General features: G+C 36.0%; 1 protein-coding gene across 1 annotated transcript; it reads right to left on the reverse strand.

Moving 5' to 3' along the window:
* Positions 1–786: 786 nt before the first annotated feature.
* On the reverse strand, positions 787–20,654 carry LOC113228814 (tryptophan 2,3-dioxygenase). The gene is made up of 10 exons (XM_026462213.1): positions 20,538–20,654; positions 13,011–13,180; positions 12,019–12,152; positions 9,601–9,723; positions 8,621–8,712; positions 5,459–5,603; positions 4,498–4,619; positions 2,853–2,980; positions 2,298–2,391; positions 787–1,592 (listed from the first exon to the last, which is right to left on the reverse strand). The coding sequence occupies exons 1-10, from the start codon at positions 20,552–20,554 to the stop codon at positions 1,409–1,411; spliced, it is 1,209 nt and encodes a 402-aa protein (XP_026317998.1). The 5' UTR covers positions 20,555–20,654; the 3' UTR covers positions 787–1,408.
* Positions 20,655–20,824: the final 170 nt, after the last annotated feature.

The following is a 20,824-nucleotide window of genomic DNA, read 5'->3' on the forward strand; positions in this document are numbered from 1 at the left end:
AAAAAAAAAAAGGTAAGGTGGCAGTACTTCCCTGGACGAACTCTTTCACAAGGAGCTCTACTGCTACTCTTAATTAATCTTGTTAATGTCTTAACAAGTCCAGCAAGAACTCCACTAAGGAGTGCGTCGTCACCGATTGCAGGACTGCATGAAATCGGTTTCGACATGCATGCAGTTAATGCGTGAAGTCGTCATCAATTTCATGCAGCCGAGGCCTCGGATAACGACTTCACGCGTTAATTGCACACTGCAATAATAATAACGCATTCGATAACATTTTCACAGATAAGGAATTTGTTCTAACAAACAGTTTATCTTTAAGCTGGTCGTAATTTGCGGTTTTTGAACACATCATAGATGATTTATGATATGTGTGTAGATAAAGTTAATTATGATATGGTTACAGAAATTCGCTTCCACTCAATTCCTCAGCAATATTTATTTTGAGCCTTCTAAAAAAGTAGTAAAATTAGCAACTTGCATTTTTTGCAAGTGTGTACAAAATATGTTTATTTTATTGTTTTCTTTTTTCTGTTTCTGTTTTCTGATTTAATTTTATATGTACCAATTATGCTTGTTTATGGATTGTAACATTTTCAATAAAATTAATTTATTTGCAAAATTAGTGAACGGTGCTAATGCTGTGTCCTTAGTATCATTACCGGCTAAGCGTGACCGCCTGAATAACAACTGTTTTAAGACTACGTTGATATTTTTCTGGAATCAGTGGTGAGTGTCTCTTCCTGTCATGTTGTGGGTTAGTTTTGTTTATTTACCCATTTGCCACATTTTGCATTTGTCACAAGACAATTATGTTTGTATCTTTTAATTTTTTTTATCATATCAAGTGACGGCACGAACAAGTCGTGCGCCTGATGGTAAGCTATACGCCTGCATACAACATCGTTGGAAATTTTGCCGCTTGACTTGAATTTTGACGAATATTTCAACTGTGGATGTACGTCAATCTTACGTAAATATAAAAAAATATTTTTAAATATTGAATTGGTTGGATAGATAATGAAATTAAGCTATGAGTTCTTTGTAATTATAATTATGTGGTAATGAAATTTTATTCCCTAACATAGTAGTAGTAGACAGGTTTTGGAGGAAAAAGTTCTAATTTATACCTCTGGCCAACCTATTTCGAACTGGGGATGTCCCCAGTTGGACATAGGCCTCCGCCAAAGAACGCCACAAAAACCGATCTTGTGCTGCTTGCATCCACTGGATTCCTGCAACCTTCACCCAGGTGTTTCAGGATATTCAATATTTTAAGATAACTTTTAACAGATAAAATTATTGATAACCTGACTAAAGACTGACATTAACTTCGAGTCCTTGGTATGGGTTCGAGAGAAATTAGTTTTTTTTTATATTCCCGTATTCTCGTAATTAGAATATCGTCCTATAAGGAAGTTTCCGGATCATTGCCGTTGAGTTTGCTGTTTTTGTCATTGCCGTTCTCTCTTGTTTCCCCCCAGGCCAAGTTGAGACTTCTCTTCATGTTGTCATCAAGTGGGGGAATCAACGACCTTGGCAGTAGGAAGGTCGATAGATTGAAGAGGTCCAGGAAAACTTTGTAACGGTCACTAGAAGAAGAATAAATGATTTTTAATAACTTATCCACGTAGTAAAAAGAGTGAATATGTTAAGCGTCCTAGAGACATACGGTGCCCCTAAAGATTTTGGTAAAAAAAATGTTTTTATAAATTTGTTTAATTTTATAGGAAATGAAACTACTTTTCCGGATTTCAATCATGTATATTTGTTTTTTTAAACAAACCAACGTTTCGGGCTCTTTATAGGTCCCATGGTCACGGTTGACCTGTGCCCGAAACGTTGATTTGTTTGAAAAAACAAATATACGCGATTTAAATCAGAAAAAATAGTTTCATTTCCTATGTGTAACAATCGCGAAAACCTAAGAACTCGATATTGTTCAATTTATCTTAAAAAAAATTAATGGCGAACACAGCTGTGCGTTAGAGACACCGTGTGATTCTAGGACGTTAATGCTATCGGCACTAAAATCTGTATCGTGTAAAAATCTAGACCAGACAAACATACAGAGTCTCAAAAGTAAACGGTATTAAGAAAAGAAAAAAAGAAGAGGAATATAGTTCTAACGATGTCACAACAAAAAATAAGCCAACAAAAAAATTAAGTAATCATTGTAAAGGCTCATTACCAAGCGATGCACAAAAGGAATGTTTTCAGAGTTCGAAAAATGCTAAAAATCTTTTACAGTGTTCAACCTCTGGTATTTAATGAAGAAATAGATAAATAATCTGTACCTGAGGGTAGATCGCAAGTAATGGTATCCGGAAGAGCCGCCTGTGCCCAATTGTTGCGAACCGATCATACGCTGCACCATGATTACGTGGTTATCTGCAGCAGTATATTGTTGTTTAATGCTTGTTGTACATATTTACTCAAATCTAAATTACGTCATCTTTACGTATTGCAATAAGGCTAGACTTCCCTTAACTCGTCATTCTTATAATTCTTTTATCGTCAGTTTTTACTGTTCCAAATTGATTAATTTTTTATAATACTAAAGGGACGAACAAGTCGTACGCCTGGTGGTAACCTGGTGGTTGCAGTGCCACTCAGAGTTTTAAATCCCAAAGATCTTAGAGCGCACTGCCACTGCGCACGTCACCCAGACACATAAGCTGACAAGTCCCATGTGCCTTATTTTACCATAGTCACGCTATCGCGCGTAATCTGGAGCGTAAAGGCTAATAGCGTAAGATAGACCTCATGTTGGAGTATCGCGTGATAGAGTGTCTGTGTAAAGCCCGCTGTTGTTTTCAAGTCACAACTTAGTAGTTCATAATACAACTTACAACGCCATTTAGTGATGAGACTGTCCATGTCCATGAGCAGTGTTAACAATTGATGAGGCTGCGAGAAACGAGGTTCGTCACGGTAGAACGTGATCATGATGGCACCTTGCAGAGCTTTGTGGGACAGCCTGAAATTTGGGCAAGCAGTTTAATTAAATGTAACGTACAATTGATCGGTACGAATATGTTTTGTTTTCTTGAAAAGTTGTCTGGTTGTACTCGGTGTGAACTGGTATTTATTACACTTTTGTTTAAACCGGACATTTTCTCCTCTACTTGGTCACATTTGTCTTTCATAAATCAGACAGTTTTGCGTTCTTACTACAGTTGGGTAATTTTCCGAAAAATTTCAAAACGTGGAAATTTATTCGGAAAAATTCCCGAAATATTGTAAAAGTTGCAGAAATGTAATTTCGAAGGTTCGTATTATGTTCCACGTTTAGAAATATCTTTTAGAGTTTTATTTAGCGTGAATTATAAAATAAACTGGTATAGAGATAAAGCCACTTAGAGAAAAATGAGATTTAAAATGATTTCACACCAGCGGAAAAAACCTTTAAAATGCTTAGAGGATGGAAAAAATAAAAAAATAAGTTAAAATGGCTCTATTGCTTTCTTTCAGTGACTTCAAGTTTTGATAGGTGTCAGTGTCAAATGTGGAAAATTAACGGAAAAATATTTGAAGAATATCCGAAAAAATATTTACTTTTTCATTTCCAAATTTTTTTTGAAAAATATTATTATTTCAAAATGAATATTTTCCATGACCAAATACTAGTTCTTACACTTGTTGTTTTGTTCTGGGAAGTGCACCAGAGTGATACCGTTGCTCTGGCACTCGTAGTACAGGGAGTTCCCTAATTTGAGACCAGGCAATTGGTGTGCTTATCGAGCACATTATTATTAAGTATGACATGTTCTGTTTGACTGCCTCCTTGGCCCCATTTAAAGTTAACGTGTCTACAGCTCTGGTACCTACCTGGAAATCAGGGAGGGTACTGTATGTGCACATGGGGCGGCTCACCCGAGGCACTAGTCATTTGAGAACCGGATGAAGTCTGTGACAACCTTGTACTGCCTGATCCGGGGTCAGGACATGAACTTAGAAGGGCCTTGTGCTTGCACAGGTTAGAGTGACCTTCTTGTTTACCCTAAGAGCGTTTGCGCATTACTTTCAATTCGTATCAGTTCCAAATCCGAGAAATGATGGTCCGAAGTGTCACAGGGATCATTTTATCTCTAGGTGTGCAAGCGATAGTCGTATTTTCTCGGATTGGAGTCGGACTTAGTGCACTAGCGACATCCGAAGTGTGTCCTAGTTTTCTAGATTTGTAAAGTCTCGGAATCGGGCGAATACGATCGGATGTAGTGCACAAACGCTAAGGGTTGGTAGGGAGGGTCACTATAATCAAAACTTATGTAGAAAGGGACGGGGGGCTGCCACGCAGAAGTCCCGGGTTCGAGCCCCAGGTCGGGAGAAATATTTGTATGGCCAACATTTATTTCTATTCGTTTAGATGTTGTTCTAGTTGTCTATGTGTGTGTCCATGGCACCCGCGATTCAGGGTTTCCCTAGTGTTATTTATTATTATTATTTATTGCGCAATAAACTTTCTTTTTATAAAACTTACAATCTATAACTGACCTTCTCTCTCCGCGAGACCGCAATGCATCATGGACAGCAGGGTCGAAGATGGACCGGTAAGTTTCCCGACGATTCTCGGCGTCCTGCAATCGGTGACGACGCACTCCTTCGTGGGGTTCTTGCTGGAATTATTAAAACATTAACAAGATATTTAGATTGATATCTCCGACCGGGTCAATGTAGAAAACTAACTTTTCTACGTTATCTCGGGTCTGGGTGTTTGTGGTACCGTCGTTTCCGATTTCCAAAACACAAGCTTCTTATTTTGGAATCTGAGCGACGTATATGATGTTGTCTAAAGATAAGAGTAGCAGTAGAGTTCATTGTGAAAGAGTTCGTCCAGGGAAGTACTGCCACCTTACCTTTATCTACCGCCAAGCAGTAATGTGAGCATTATTGCGTTTCGGTTTTGAAAGGTAAGTGTGCTGGTGAAATTTCAGGCATATGGGACTTGTCAACTTGCCTCAGGGTGACGGGCGCAGCGGCAGCGCCCCTAAGATCTTTACGATTTAAAAGATGTGAGTGACATTGCAACTGTGGACGGGCGTGTAGCTTACCACCAGGCGCACGACTTGTTCGTCCCGTCTCTTGGTATCATGAGAAAAGTTTTGTCAAACCCTAAATTAAATTATGACGGGTTGAAAGAACAATATATCATTTACTAATTATGGTCACAGTTTAAAAACAATTACTGTCAAATACTTGACTAAACTCAAAACGCATGGTTCGAATGAAGCTTCATCCATGACTTTATTTTTTAATTTGGTCGAGTAGGTATTACTTATTTGACTGTAATTGTTTCGGAAGGATGTTGGGCGCTGTGACCATGTGATCCGTAAAGAGCCCGAAACGTGATTTTAGGTTAGCAATTTCCAACGATTATTAGTAATTAAAGTTAACATCAGTGCTACAGTTCGAGATTCCAAAAGTAAGTTTTAAACTTTAAAGAAAAAACCCTTACCATAGCAAGTTCTATGTCTTCCTTGATCATTTTATTAACAGCTGCTTGGAACTTGCCCCAGAAGTTGAAGCCGTGTTCGTTGAGACCTGGGGTCCGTTCCAACCACCGCTCGATTAAGGCTAGTAGAGCCGGTTGTTCTTCTGAACTAAAAGCAATTCGTGTTGTAAGTTTGTAGACGAACATGAAATTTGTGATTATTCTTTATTTATTGATACATTGATATCATCACTTAAAGATGACGTCAGGTATATAGGTGAATTTGAAAGACAAACTAAAAACAACGAATTGTTCTCAAATGTGTCGAATTTAAAGTTTTTATTGGTAAATGGTAACCTAGAATTTTTTTTTTCCGAAATAAATTTGTTCGAATTTTCATTACACCGAAAACCGAATTATAACGAAACCGTTGTTCTTTCAGGATATGTTGGATGTTTATCGCAAAGACATGATTAGGTTCGGTTAGGTTAGGTTAAGCTTGGTTTAAAAGAAAAAAACATTTTCCTCTCAAAATTACTTTCGAGGTTACGAAAATTAGAGCAAACGTTATTTCTGGAAAATGTCATTTCGGACTTTGATAGGTAACCGTTTTTATTGTCAATGACAAAAAGATGAATATCATTTAGCTAAAATAACCCAAATCATGCTGTTTTGACTTTTAACGAAGCAGGTACGCAAATGGAAATTTCCATAAGTTTAGAACCCAATATAACTAAAGTCTTAAAGGTATTTTATCTAGTCTTTTATACATATATTATAGTCATGGATCAATAATTCAAGAGTACTGATAAACACGGTAAAAGACGGGTATTTAGTTACCTATTGGTAGACTAGATGTCGCGATGAGTACTAAATAGCAATTTTTGTTACTAATAATTTGACAACCTACAATTTACACTACTCTAATTTCTAGTGATAACAAAGAAATTAACTAGAAGGCGCTTATTGCACAGATTTTTATGGATAGTGGTGGCTATTCTATTATGTAGTTTAGGATTAGCGCTATCTACCCATATTAGCAAGTGTTAATTTCGAAATTAGTTTGTAACACACAATGCCATCTATTGACATGCATATTTGCCAAAGTCCAGCATGCTGATTTTGATTCAAACCAGAATTGACCCGATCGGAGACGCAGTTTCCGATCGGGAGAGGCAATCAAAATCAAGCTGCTGAAACTAATATTAGTTCATGGTCTGCAATTGAATAATATTATAAAGAAAAACACTGACTTGCTCTCATAATGAAATATAAATTTAATTATGAGAGCAAGTTCTATTCTCTTTGGAAGGAATATTTCGATGTGAGGTCCCAGAAAAAAGGAATCTGGTACAAAACCACGCAGAGTGAGCCTCTTCGTGTCCCTTGGTTTGACCATGTTAAGTTAAGCAGGGGTCAAATTGTCAGCGCGCATAGGCTTCGATCCGGACACGTTCCATTAAACAAATTTTAGTATTTGATGCGGAGGGTGAATTCACCAAATTGTGAAGTGTATGGGATTCCTGATGTACATCCGTACATCATTTGCTCACGGAGTGTACCAGGACGGAGCCTATCAGGGCGCGGTTATTTGCACAGGCGGTTTCCGTACATTTAATGTTGGGTGGTTTCAATCTGTTTTATCGGAGCCAACATGTAGCGCCGCGGAGATTTTGAATACTTACATTTGGTTAGGTAGTATTTTGATTTACCTGTCTGGATTTTATTAAGTGTTTTCTTGAGGTATTGTTTTTCTAATGGGGCTGACATGTTCAGTAACGATCAAAGTCCCTAAATAAAAAAAGATGAATTAATTATCCAAGATTTTTGCATAATATAAACTACTTTTAAACGGTTATCGATCAACGCCGTCGAGATATGACATGGAATTTGGACCTTTTTCAGAGTTACAATCTGTAGTATGGAGATTAACAGTCCACACACAGATTAGCATGGTAATGGAATCATCCTAAACCAAAGTAAGACAAAGTGCAAGCGTGTACATTCGCCATATCATAGAACTGCATCGAGAGTGAATGATGATGACGTCAAGATTGTCTGTCATAGCTATGAGTGCCTGTACGCTCGCGCAGACGCCAAAGAGGGAATCGCATTTACCTGTAACTGTGCTAGCTTGCAATTTGTTAACACGTTTAAATACTTAGGTCTGCTTGTTGATAATAGATTTAACTGGAAAATACATGTCGCTGAAGTATGTTCGAAGCTTAGAATACTGTTGAACAAATTTTTATGACTTAAAATCGCTGTTAGATAAACGTAGTCTGCGTATAGTGTATTACGCATTGGTTGATTCTTTGCTGAGTTACGGGCTGAGTTGTTATGGCCGAATCTTTGAAACATACCTCAGCGATGTAAAAATTCTACAAATAAGATTTTTGAAATATTTAGTAAGTCGTAAAACCAAGTATGGTTGCAGACTATGATAAACTATTTAGCTGCTGTGAAATACTTCATATAAAAGCAAAAGTTTCATATTTGGCCGCTATTGAAAACTATTATACCGCTGAATTTAAAATTAATGTAACGAACAAGTACAGGCGAGCCCGTGAAAATAAATATGTACGTCTCAGAGTAAATCACTATTATGGTAAAAGAACAAATAGACATCTCTTGCCAATTAACTGCCTCAGTGGCCGAACGGTTACCATGCCGGACTGCCACGCAGAGGTCCCAGGTTCGATTCCCGGGCCGGGAGAAATATTTGTAAGACCTACATTTATTTCTCTCGTGAGTTTGGGTGTAATTTGTGGTTATCTATGTGTGTGTCCATGGGACCCGCGACACAGGGTTTCCCTAGTGCGGCGCTATGTTGAGTGTGTGCGTTATTATTATTATTATTATTATTAATTATACACAATAAATTCGATTTTTTGAGAGGCAGAGAATTGGTAAGTAAATTCACATTGAAGAAAAAATTTAAACTTATACTTCTTGAAAGCATGTAAATTTAATAAATTCTACACTGGTTTTGTTAAATGTACTCGTACTAGGTATATTATAGTTTTGTGATTGTGAGTGTAACCTCGCCAGCAAATCGCTTTCGCGTTTGGTGAATCGTGTTATGTTCTCATGTATGCCTTGTTTGTATGAAATGAATAAAATAAATAAATAAAAAACTTGAATTATTGGTCCATGATATAGTGCAGTACAAAGGAAGGAACTCACCTGTGCAAATCGGCCATGGCCGCTGGGTCGTCGCCGAATACGGTCTGGTAATTCTGGTTGTATTTTACTCGTAGGGCTTGTTTCAATCCCAACTACATTTCAAGAAAGTGTAGGTTACGATTGATAGCAAAGATTTTGTAAAAAAAACTGAAGTATACATTTACAAGTTGTAAGAATAGTCTGATTTCCCCTTGAAAAACGCCATTGGAAATTTTGTTTCACCAAAACTTTATGGCAATTTATAATTATTTTGCCTAAAGTTGATTGTAACTAATCATCAACTGAAATTTGAGCGCTCCTTATTGTAGTAATTTTTATATCAACTCAGGTACTTTTCACTGTTGGTCACATATCGATGGCTTTCTAGAACAGAGGCCTATCTCAAACAAAAGCATGTCAAGCATTCATCAGGAAGATGTTTTAAAAAACCTGAAACGCGTCTGCCGCGCAAAAGTGACATATCGTAGACCATCTCAACGTCGTCATGTGATTAGTTCAACCAATAAAAATTTCGGTGTCCCATTCATAATAAAATTTAGCATTTTCTGAACAAAGGTCATAATAACTTAAAAATGAAACTAGTTTAGATGGAGTCACTATTCTTGATAAGCAGCGATATCTAGGACAGGGTTTGGGTCATAACATAACCCACTATCACGTTTATATCTATATTGTTCTCGTTATTTCGTTCTCAGTTAGTCGGATGATTTATATGAAAGGCCAGGGCCTCGATTAGAAGATGGTAGAACTTGTTTTGAAAGCAAGCATTTGGAAATTAAATTCAGTCTGCATATTCAGATATGTTCTAGGTTGTCACTCTTTACAGTTAATTCCGTTATACTCATATAGTACCTACAATATTACCATTTTGATCAGATAAGTACAGGTAACTAGTTGGTGTTTGTCTATCATATTTATAAGTATTTTACACTTTTTCTCAACTTTAGAATTTAATACATTTCGTTGATTCAGCTACGCACCTTATTTTCTAAAAGACGAAATTGAAGACTCTGAAAGCCAGATGCAGGGCGGAGATAGTTTCTGAAGTCCATGAAGTCCAGAGGAGTCATCGTCTCTAAGATCATTACTTGATCCACCAATAGCTGGAAAATTACAGTGGAAATATTACATTAATGAAATAACAGTATGCCATAAGGCACATTTCTGGGGCTTATAATTATTATATTTGCAGACCATCACGTCTTTGAGCAACTGCTATATGACGTGATATTAATTGTGGTCGTTTAAACTAATTCAAATACATTACTGATTAACAATGGTTTTTGATGACATTCCGTAAATAAATTCAGACAAACAAGAGTACCATAGGGACCATTTCTAGAGCCTCGTTTCTACTTCTGCAAACTTGCAAGTAGTAATTGGGCAGTTCCCACTTTATAATCTGATAATAATTGTAATTTTCCAATCTAGTTTAGATGGAGTACAGTGCCAATAGTGTTTATTTATTGAAATATTTGTAAATTAACTTTAAACAAGTATGCACAAGGAACATTCCTTGGGCCTCATTTTTTCTAAATTTATAATTTTTTTGTTGCAGCAAGCTATCTAATAATTGGGGCATTATCTTTAATATTTTGAAAGTTCATGACGAGTAACAAAAACATTCGAGACCTACGTCATTGCTGTATATCACGTTTAGTGATATGACGCAGCGTCAAGTGTCAAATGTCACGGCTACTTGGCTTACATATCAGAGAGAAACATAATGTGACTTCATCTAAACTTGTCCCTTCATCTAAACTTAGAAAAGTTATGAACAGGGACACAATGTCGATATGATTTTTCTTTTTTTTATAATATCAAGTGGCGGGACGAACAAGTCGTGCGTCTGATGGTAAGCTACACGCCTGTCCATAACAGTTGTAGTGCCACTTAGAGCTTTAAATCGCAAAGATCTGAGGGTCACTGCCACTGCGCCTGTCACCCTGAGACATAAGTCTCATGTGCCTGTAATTTCACCAGCTTATATTTATATTTGCTTAGGTCTAAAAATAGTAAGATAATGTGCAACAGGCGGCCTTATTGCTATGTAGCAATTTCTTCCAGGCAACCTTAGGATAGAAATTTGGGATATGCAAAAAGGATGCAACCAAAGAATATTATTACAAGTACACTATATAATGTTTCTTAATAACCTCATATACGTAGATAGAAATATGCATACAAATATTAATATATAACAATACATAAATAATAATATTAAATGGTTATATAGTTTAAAAGGAAAAAGAAAAATAAAATAAGAAGTATAGGAAATAAATGAAAGGATAGTGGAGAAAAAGACAAAATTAAGGAGTTGAGAAAGTGATCCTTGACATGTCGTTTGAAGGAATTAAGAGAAGGGGAACCTTGAATCGATTCAAGGAGAGAATTCCACAGTCTGATCGCAGAAACGGTAAAAAGTTGGAATACTTACTTATGTTTAGTAAGAGAGTTTCAGAGGAGCGAAGGGGACGGCAGAGTGTAGAAGAGTGGAAAGTAAAGCGATCTTTGAGATAAGAAGAGATAAGAAGGCGTAAAGTGACAGAATAGAATTGAGTAAGAAGAATTGAATTGAGTGAGAAGGGAAAGAATATGAAGATCTCTTCCCTGGTATCTCTTCGCCACCTTACCTATTTCTGACGCCAAGCAGTAATGTCAGCATCACTGTGTTCCGGTTTGGAATGGTGCTGGTGAAACTACAGGCACACGGTACTTGCCAACTTATGTCGTAGGGTGACAGGCGCAGTGGCATTGCCATTCAGATTTTTGCGATTTAAAGCTCTGAGTGGCACTGCGACTGTTATGAACAGGCGCACGACTTGTTCGTCCCGTCACTTGATACAATAAAAAAAATAAAAAAATGGTAAAGGTGTCGTAGTTCATCACGATAACGCCAAATCATACACTCTACACCAAGGCTTCAAAAACAACTGCAGTTAGGTTTGGATGTGCCTCGTCCTCTACGTCCCTTCCTTTTACTTCTTACAAACGAATTAAGCATCAAACGACACGTATTTTATCGGTAAACGCAGGAATTTTTTGAAAATGGAATTTTTAAGTTTTTACTTTAAATTTTGCAAAAGATTGTGATCAACATGGCCGATACATGATAGATTACAGTTAGATATTTATTTATTTTATTTATTTTATAAATATTTTTCATTAAATATTTTTCATTTTATACAATGACGCCACACGAACTTTTTGATCAACCCAATACTTGGATGCAAAAATATTTGGCAATATTATTACCTTTTTTTACCACTGTTTTCTTGATTTTGCAAATCATTGTTCGCCAGCTATTTCAGATTTATATGGTTTGCTAGATTATGACCCAGGCTATGAACTAGTAGACTAGACTACGAACATTGACGTTAAGAGCTAGCTTTACTTACTTTAAGGATAAGTACAACCCTGTTGAGTCTCTTCAGGATCTCCATGGTATGTCCTTCGTCCAGACCTTCTACATCGAGCAGCGCGCGCACCGAGTCGACTTCAAAGATTATCTGCTTGAACCACAATTCATATGCTGCAAGAAATGGAAACAAATACATTTAACAAGTGCACGGTGTAATAACCACCTTATTGTGGATAATTTCAATAAAGTTTCCCGTTGTCCTAAATTAATAGATTTTGCCCCAAATTAGATTTTTTAATAGTCGGCGATTAATGTAAAGTGGCCACTAGGGCTGTCAGTAGAAATCGGTCATTTTTGGACTAGTGTTCACTACCTAATTTCCGTGTATATATATAATATTTAAATCCTCAAGTATATTATCGTGTAATTATTAAACAATATTTCACGACACGATTCTCGAATATGAAATAATATTGCACGATAAAAAAATCGAATACTTAAACAATAAAAAAAGCCACAGAAATTGGGTAGTGAACATTAGTCCGAGAATGACTGAAGTATAGTAAAAATCGAGATACCGTGCGGTCTTGAATATCTCGGGAAAACGAGACTTGAGACAAAAAGTACATTTCAGAAGTAGTTTCCATACTTGTTTTATTATCGAAATTATGTATATTTATTTATATATTGTAAATTTATTTGGGCAGTCAAAACATGATATTTTATTTAAGTACATTATTAACTCAAAATATTAAATAAACAATTGTTAACGAAAATTATTTTTTCATTTTGAAAGCAGGCACGTTAGAAACTAGAATGTTTAATAACTCCCAGTTTCATGTAGAGAGGACCTCATTTTATAACTATCGCTCTACAATCTACACAGATTATATTGCTCCGCTCTCCAGTGTTGCCGGAGAAAAAAATAAGCTTAGTATTTAACACAAAGGTTATAAAGAAATAAGTGACAGGAGACTCGCAGACTCCTTATCTAGCAATTAATCTAGATTCAGGAATAGGGATACGTACCCTGATGAGTTACAATGAAAAGGTGCTCATCATGCACTGGCTTGCTGGTCTCAGCACTTAGCATTCGCTGCGCCGTTAGAAGTTTGTCCAGCATCAGGTATTCTCCGTACAGCATTCCCGCTTCGTTGCCAAGTTGCTCTCCATCTTGACCGATCTCCTCGATTGCGGATCTACTGAAACAATCGTATTAAATGGATTGAAATATTGCATAAAAATATTCTGCACTATGAAATCTGCAAGGCGCTTGTAATATTGACTTTCGAATGAATTAGAATAGGAATTTACTGCCGCGGTAATTTTTTTGTAGCTAAGTAAGTTAATAATAATAATAACTGTTTTGTCCGCAAACGGGTCATAATAAATAATACCAGTCAGTCTCGCTACGCTAGCATCTTGAGGCGGTTGGATTTCTGAGGCGTGTCGCTTGCAGCACAAATGCAGAAGGCCGTCTTGCTCGATACTGCGCGTATTGTTCGCCGGTTCTTGAACCAGAGTCCCTGACCGCGACCGAGTGTGCTATTGCCAGGGAATACCGTCTCTCCCATTTAAAAATTCAGAATGAATGTTTTAGGCCATGAGAAAGATGAGAGTCTAAAATAGATATCAATAATAATGTGCCAGACAACTACACCAACTTCCTGGGCTCAAATTTGGGATTTCTCTGTACTATGAGTACCAGTGCAACGGAATTCACTCTGGTATACTTCCCAGAACACCCAGACCAGAACCAATTTAGAAATTCATTTCCCAAATTGGTCCTACCGGGAAACGAACCCAGGACTTCCGCATCCAGCGCTTACAGTGTAAAGAGGTAAAAGAGGTCGTCTTGTTAGTAAATTGTTTTATTAGTAAAATAATTGTTTGTTTATATAATATAAATATGTTTTATGTATAATTGTATGGATTTTTAACCGACTGCAAAAAAGGAGGAGGCTCTCAATGCGACTGTATTTTTATTAGCATGTATGTTACGCGATTACTCCGACTAGTGAACCGACTTTGATGATTAATATTTCGACTCATCCGAAGAACAGAGTCCGATGTGATTATATAGCGAAAAGAGAATAAGTACATTACGAGAACAATTTCGTTATTCAAACTAAGGCCTATGTAAAGGTGTTATGAGAATTTATATATCTTATTTCATTACGGAAATATAAAAACGAACAACGGTGGATCTGACATCCACAGCGAAGAAGAACGAACGAAATGTACTATGTCCTGAGAACAAGTAGTCTTGCAAATAGGTCTTTGTTCTACGGATGAGTCGATTTGTTGGAAAAAGGATACCTCAGTATTGGTCCCATTTCAATTTGAAGAAAATATTCCACCTCTAAGGATAGCAAATTAGGGGATAAATAACGTATATTGGACTTCAAACACTTTTCGTTAACCGTTTTCAGTAAAACTGGACAAATGGAAGCAATTCCACAAACTTTTGAAGTTGGTTTATTTTTATAAAAAAAAGTTATAATTGTAGAACAAAACGATTGCCATTAATCTCATCAAGTTAAAAAGCTCTTTGATTGGTAGATATTCTCCATCAAAAAGTTTCTGTTCTGTGTAAATGACGGAAGGTTCCAATTCAAAATATGCGACATTGTGTTACGTAGATGTCGAAAGGTACCTATTTTTAATTTTTAGACCCCTACTTAAACAGTCAGTACCTGTCTGGTATTTAATAATCCTATGAATAATGTATGTTGTATAGAACTGTGAACGAACTTGGAACATGGTACATCAACTCGTTATACCAGTTTATAAGACAAAAAATAGCTTGTCAGTCTCAATTTTATTAAATTATTCCGCAAGCTCCAAATCGATGATTCCCAAAGTGTTCTATTCTATCACGGTATTCTATCCCCTTATGATCCAGCAAAGTACAAGGGAAAAGCGCTAAACGCTCAATATACAATGATAAAATGTACCAACTATAATTACATGCCGCTATTTTGTGTGAAAAAATTATTATTCAAGATACCCTGTAGAATGTAAAGCGTTAAATTTGAAAGAGATATTTTCATTATAATGTACAGGCACTGGGCGTTTACGTAATCATAGGCATAATATTTTTTCCACTCTTCCCTACCACGCCATCACTTTTCTGGGTCAGAATCACTTTACGTATTACGTTCGTTTGGATGTACACCGGGGCTTAAGAGGCTATATCGATTGCCCACTCATACAAGTCCTGTCAGCGAAAAAGCAATTAGGGGGTGCATGAGACTTTTATGAGGGTCCACGGAAAGGGAACCTTCTAGACAGATCGTGGCTAAAATTGAGAAATAGAAATAGAAACCATTTTTACAACGCCACAATACCAAAATACACAGAAAGAAAGAATAGAAAAGGTAAACCTAAAGTAAAACAAAAAACAGCAAACATTAAATAGTCAACACAATTTTAAAAACTGTCATGTGTGCGACTGTAGCGTAACTCAGCTAATGTCACAGCCGAGAAAAGGCCGTGATACTGATTTTCAGAGGAACCTAAAACTGAGTAAGTAACGGGAATATGTGTCGCGTATATAAACTAAAATAAATTACGTAAATACTTATGTGAAGTAATTTTTACTTATAGGAATGAAACTATTTTTCAGGATTTAAATCGCGTATATTTGTTTTTTCAAACAAACCGACGTTTCGGGCCCTTTACAGGTCCCATGGTCACGGTTGACTGAGGAGATATAGTCTTCAACCAGTTATGTCTAATATTAATGCAAACCACCCTATTTTTTTCACTAGAGTCTATAGTAGTAGTTTTTCACTGTGGTAGCATTAATGTTAGACATAACTGGTTGAAGACTGTATCACCTCAGTCAACCGTGACCATGGGACCTGTAAAGGGCCCGAAACGTCGGTTTGTTTGAAAAAACAAATATACGCGACTTAAATCCGGAAAAATAGTTTCATTCCTATGTGTAACAATCGCGAAAACCTAAGAACTCGATAATTTTTACTTTCCATAAACATCGGTTAAATAGTTTTTATGAAAGTTCCACATTTAAACTTATCAGATTGAGTACTCAGTATTATTGTACGCAAATCAAAAACACATTTGAGTTTATGAATTTGAAAAAAATCATATTAAAAAGTCAGGGAGTCTACGAAAAACAGAAAAAAATTGGCAAGTGGTCTACGAGGCAGAATAGTTTGGGAGCTTCTGCAATAAATGTACGCAGGAGTATCTTTTGCATATTTAATAACGTATACTATTACCACAATTAACCGGGTTTTTAAACACGGTAACACTTTTCAATCCGTGAAGGTGGAATGTAAAAATGCTCCGAAATATCGAACCTGGGACCTCTGCGTGGTAGTTCGGCATGGTAACCGTTCGGCCACACAGACAGTAAAAATTCATGCCGGGTCAATGACCTGTAACTAGACCTAATACTAGTATTTTTTTTATTTAGTATTAGTATTCTAATCATTAGGTGAATATCCGCGAAAGTTTTAAAATCTGTACTAAGCTTAGAGGGGCATTATATTCCTTCTTTTCAAGAACAGTGGCTCCAACCAAAATTCTATTCGCGTCCTTGGTGTACTCACACATTTGCAAAATGACACTTTTCAGGAGGGCGATTTAAGAATGGTTACACACGGTGAATTTTAGCATCGATGCAAATGAGCGACTGCACCGATACAAAACGCGCGATTGCAATCGCCTATAAATCCCAAGCATTCGCGCGCTTGCATCGCGTTTGTATCACTGCTTAAAATCGCGCGCGCGTGTGTAAAGGTAGACGATTAGCGACTGTATCGCTACTGCATCGCGTTTGTATCGCTGATAAAAGTCACCAGGTGTAACCGTTCTACAGATTCTACGAACGAAATTAGTCGTCAACTTTTTTATGCTTATACAGGAGTGTTATTTATTTCATATAATTCGTACTTTTATTTTTTTCCATCCTCTAGAGTTCGTATTATTTTTGTGACATTTATTGAGTTATTTTCATATTATAAAAGATATGTCTTCAAAAAGTTTGGTAATGTTAATCAGCATACATTTTCATTGTAACGTTTTATTAAGTTAAAAATAGGGTGGGAAAATCAACTGCATGAAAAAATTTTCAGCAAAAAACAGCTATTTTGGCGGAGTAGTAAATTAATTAATTTATTATTCCACCTTTATTAACATGGACTTCCGCAAAGTAACGCTTGAATCTATTAATATTATTTGACGTATATGAAAGTTTTACCTTATTCTACTACAATATCGTTCAACTCCATAATTTTTAAAAGTGACTGTTTAGAGACTCATTACACTTATTAAGGCAAAATCTATTGAGATAATTATATACGAGTATTTATATGTAAGTCAATGCCAGTATACTACTGTTTCACTGACGTGCGGTGAAGACGCTGCACATCATTTAGTTGGTTGTCAAACATTCAAGATGGCGGATGCAGATGCGGTCTTCTTTGAAAATTTATTTACATCGGTCTATTGCCCAATCTATTGACCAATTGTGTGAACATACAATTAAAGTTTCAAATTATTCACATTGATTCGGTAAGTAGTGTTGTGGATTTTTATTAATTTATGCATTATAATATTTGATAATCGCGAAATAGTGTACAAAATTTCACACTATCCATGTCGTTTTGCAAGCACGTATTGAAGCGTGTTGAAACAAGACAAAACATAAATCATAGATTAATAAGCAACAGACTGATTAATGACAGGGTACGTATAGTATGATTATAACAATTACTAAAGTTACCAATATAAATTAAACAAATATAAAAAGAGACTAGTCTGCATGATGTAAAGAATGTTGCCTTTCCGCGAGGTAAAGCAGAATATAACATAAATAATTATTAATACAAAGTTTGAACACATAGAAAAAATCCTTCGGCCTGGCCGGATTCGAACCGACATCTTCTAGCAACCGTGGCAGACGCTATGCCAACTAAGCCACGGGACGAACCAGCGTACCTCACGAATTTTTCTATGTGCTTGTTGTTCAATCTTTGTCTTTGCATTTCAACGACTTTTTAGCCGTAACGTCTTTCGTCTATGTATTAATAATTACAAAAAAATAATTGAATATGAATTCAATACAAGTTTAATGACATAAATATTTTCAACAATTCATTTGTATTTTTTTTACTTAATTTGATTTTCTTTTTGGTAATATAATAATTATAAATAGTAAGCGGAAGGCTCCTGGGTCAAAGCAAAATGAAATTTATTTTGCAACCAATAGCGACTTTGCTAGGGGCTTTACGTTAATTCCCCAGCTATAGATAAATATCATTCATTGGTAAACACTCAATATTATCTGCCTACCTAGCTCATTCACAATAGGTATAGACTGTCACGTCTGTGCTACGGTACTGATACTCTTTGCCACTATCACTATTAATAGTGTTTTGTTAGGAACATGTAGTTGCTGTGAATGTTCTTGTCCATAGATTGAAGTCGTTGTGTTTAATAGTCGACGCGAAACGCAGTTCTATCTTATTACATGGACATAAAGCTTTTTTTGACCAGCTTAATGCGATTCGAATGCAATTCTTAAGTTTGTTTTTAGTTTTTTTATTTGTTATTAATTAATATTGCATGGCTTCTGATAACAGCTCTTTTGATATGTTTTCTCTTTATCTAATTCTACATCCAGTCAAGAGCACATCAAGCTTGACATGTTGGATTTTATACCGTTTTTAAAGTAAGCGGTAAAGAGTTGAATTTGAGTTGATTTTGACCTCGTATTTCAATTAACTAAAATAGACACAAAATGTTTCAAAATGGCCACTCGATTTCCCGCGAAAAATGTCAGAAAAGGACAACAAATTTCTTCACACTTGCTCGTAAACAGTGTCATGACATGCAGGCAAAGTCGACAGTAATGTCCTAAATTATGCCCACGGGCTTTTCCATTACATTATTGCACTAAGGATTCAAAATTAAGCAAAACGTTTTTATACTCGAAAAATCTGAACGTACATAGTTATAGGCTTAGAATAATAACGCATAGAAACCTAGCCCGCACACGCTAAGTGAGGCAAATTGAAGCGCTCCCAAAGGGCCTACACGAGCGGGCGGGCCTTCAGTGCTCAAGGTCAACTTGCACCGCGAACAGCTCCAGAATTTTAGCTAAAAATGACGAAATGTGCGGTAATTGAGTGTAAAAATACGTCAGGCAAACATAAAATAGATACTAACATCACATTCCACAAGGAAGTAATGCGTTTCAACTTGTATTTTTATATAAATATTCATTAAAACCGAAAATTAACCTACTACTAAAACTAGTCTACATGAATTTGATTTTTGCCTCACCTGTGACAGTTCGTTTGATATGAAACTATCATTCTATGCGTTATTATTCTAAGGTTATAGGTATTTTGCATAAACTTGAAGTACAATAAAACCAAACATGTGCAATTATGCTATATTTTACTAAATTTATTTTGTAAATTCAAATTCTGCAGTGTTTTTAAAATTTGGAAATTATTTAAATATATTGTAGATGCATGCGTGTGCCTTTTATAATATTTTACTTCGAGCTGTATTATCTATGAAAGAATCGCAGGCAATCTGCAATCTGTTTAAAACATCTGTCATTTGCAAAATCCGTAAATGTTGTTTTGTGAAGCGATATTTTATTCTACAAGAAATAAATTATCGTCGTATCTATTTCCTCGCAAATGTGATGAAAAACGTTGTATAATAGCACGGGCGGTAAAAATTACAAACATCCAGTCGTTAAAACCCCTCAGCATTCGGCCTCGGGCTTCTAACAAGCTATCGTTAGTAATTTCTTACTTAACGCCCTTAATACACAATGACTAAATAAGAAGTAAAATAAACGGTATGTAAAGAAAAATGTCAGAAAAATATTCATTGTTTGCAGCGGGTAGTAAATATATAATATCTAACGTGTTTGTCTATAGAAATGACAAACTTTTGTTAATGGTTTTCTGATGACTGGGAGAGACGTCTAAAATACAGTTTGCTATCTATATTTAAACGAACATGTGCTTTTTTGGTAAAATCTGATTTTTAATTTCATTCTTGTAACCAGAGAGGACATTTATTATTACAAAACCAAATTTCCCTTATTCGTTTTTTTATAGTGGAGTAAGACGTTATTTTTTAAATTATCTTTTATGTACTTATTTATTTAAAATCGAATACGGTGAATTCAACGGTTGCAATGACTTGATTTAGTGACTTCTGCAATTACTGAGTCTTGGCAGTAAGCCGACGGTAGGTATAATCATATTAATGATCTACTATAAAATTATGTTTTATTTTTCGAGTTCTTAGATTTTCGCGATTGTTACACATAGGAGACGAAACTATTTTTCCGGATTTAAATCGCGTAGTATATTTGTTTTTTCAAACAAACAACGTTTCGGGCACTTTACAGGTTCCATGGTCACGGTTGACCGTGTGGGACCTGTAAAGGGCCCGAAACGTTGGTTTGTTTGAAAAAACAAATATACTTACGCGATTTAAATCCGGAAAAATAGTTTAATTCCTATATGTTTTATTTTAATAGACAAAAAATCTTACCTCATTGGACAAGTCATTTTGGAAAAAAGTGTCCTTAAATTGGTTTTGGCACGAAAAGAAAAAAGTTTATTTAAATTTCGAACACGCGATGGAGACACGCGCTTTCACAACGCGCGGTTATTTGATACTGGAGCAGCAATGTCTCGTCGCGCTGCATGTATTTGGTTTCATTGATATTGTAACTTGAAACCTATTGGTTTTGGATTAGAAGTTGACGGAAGGCAATATTGTAACAGCACAATATTGGCAAAATGGCGGGAACATATTTCCTTAAATAAATATAAATT

The sequence above is a fragment of the Hyposmocoma kahamanoa genome, unplaced genomic scaffold (assembly GCF_003589595.1).
Source record: "Hyposmocoma kahamanoa isolate Upper Pololo Valley unplaced genomic scaffold, ASM358959v1 244, whole genome shotgun sequence".
Taxonomy (NCBI): Eukaryota; Metazoa; Arthropoda; class Insecta; order Lepidoptera; family Cosmopterigidae; genus Hyposmocoma; species Hyposmocoma kahamanoa.

Coding starts and splice junctions, on each gene's coding strand:
- LOC113228814 (XM_026462213.1), bottom strand. Junction 4,620..5,458: donor AAGACATAGAACTTGCTATG/GTAAGGGTTTTT, acceptor TAATAATTCCAG/CAAGAACCCCACGAAGGAGT. Junction 2,981..4,497: donor CGGTCTCGCGGAGAGAGAAG/GTCAGTTATAGA, acceptor CCCAAATTTCAG/GCTGTCCCACAAAGCTCTGC.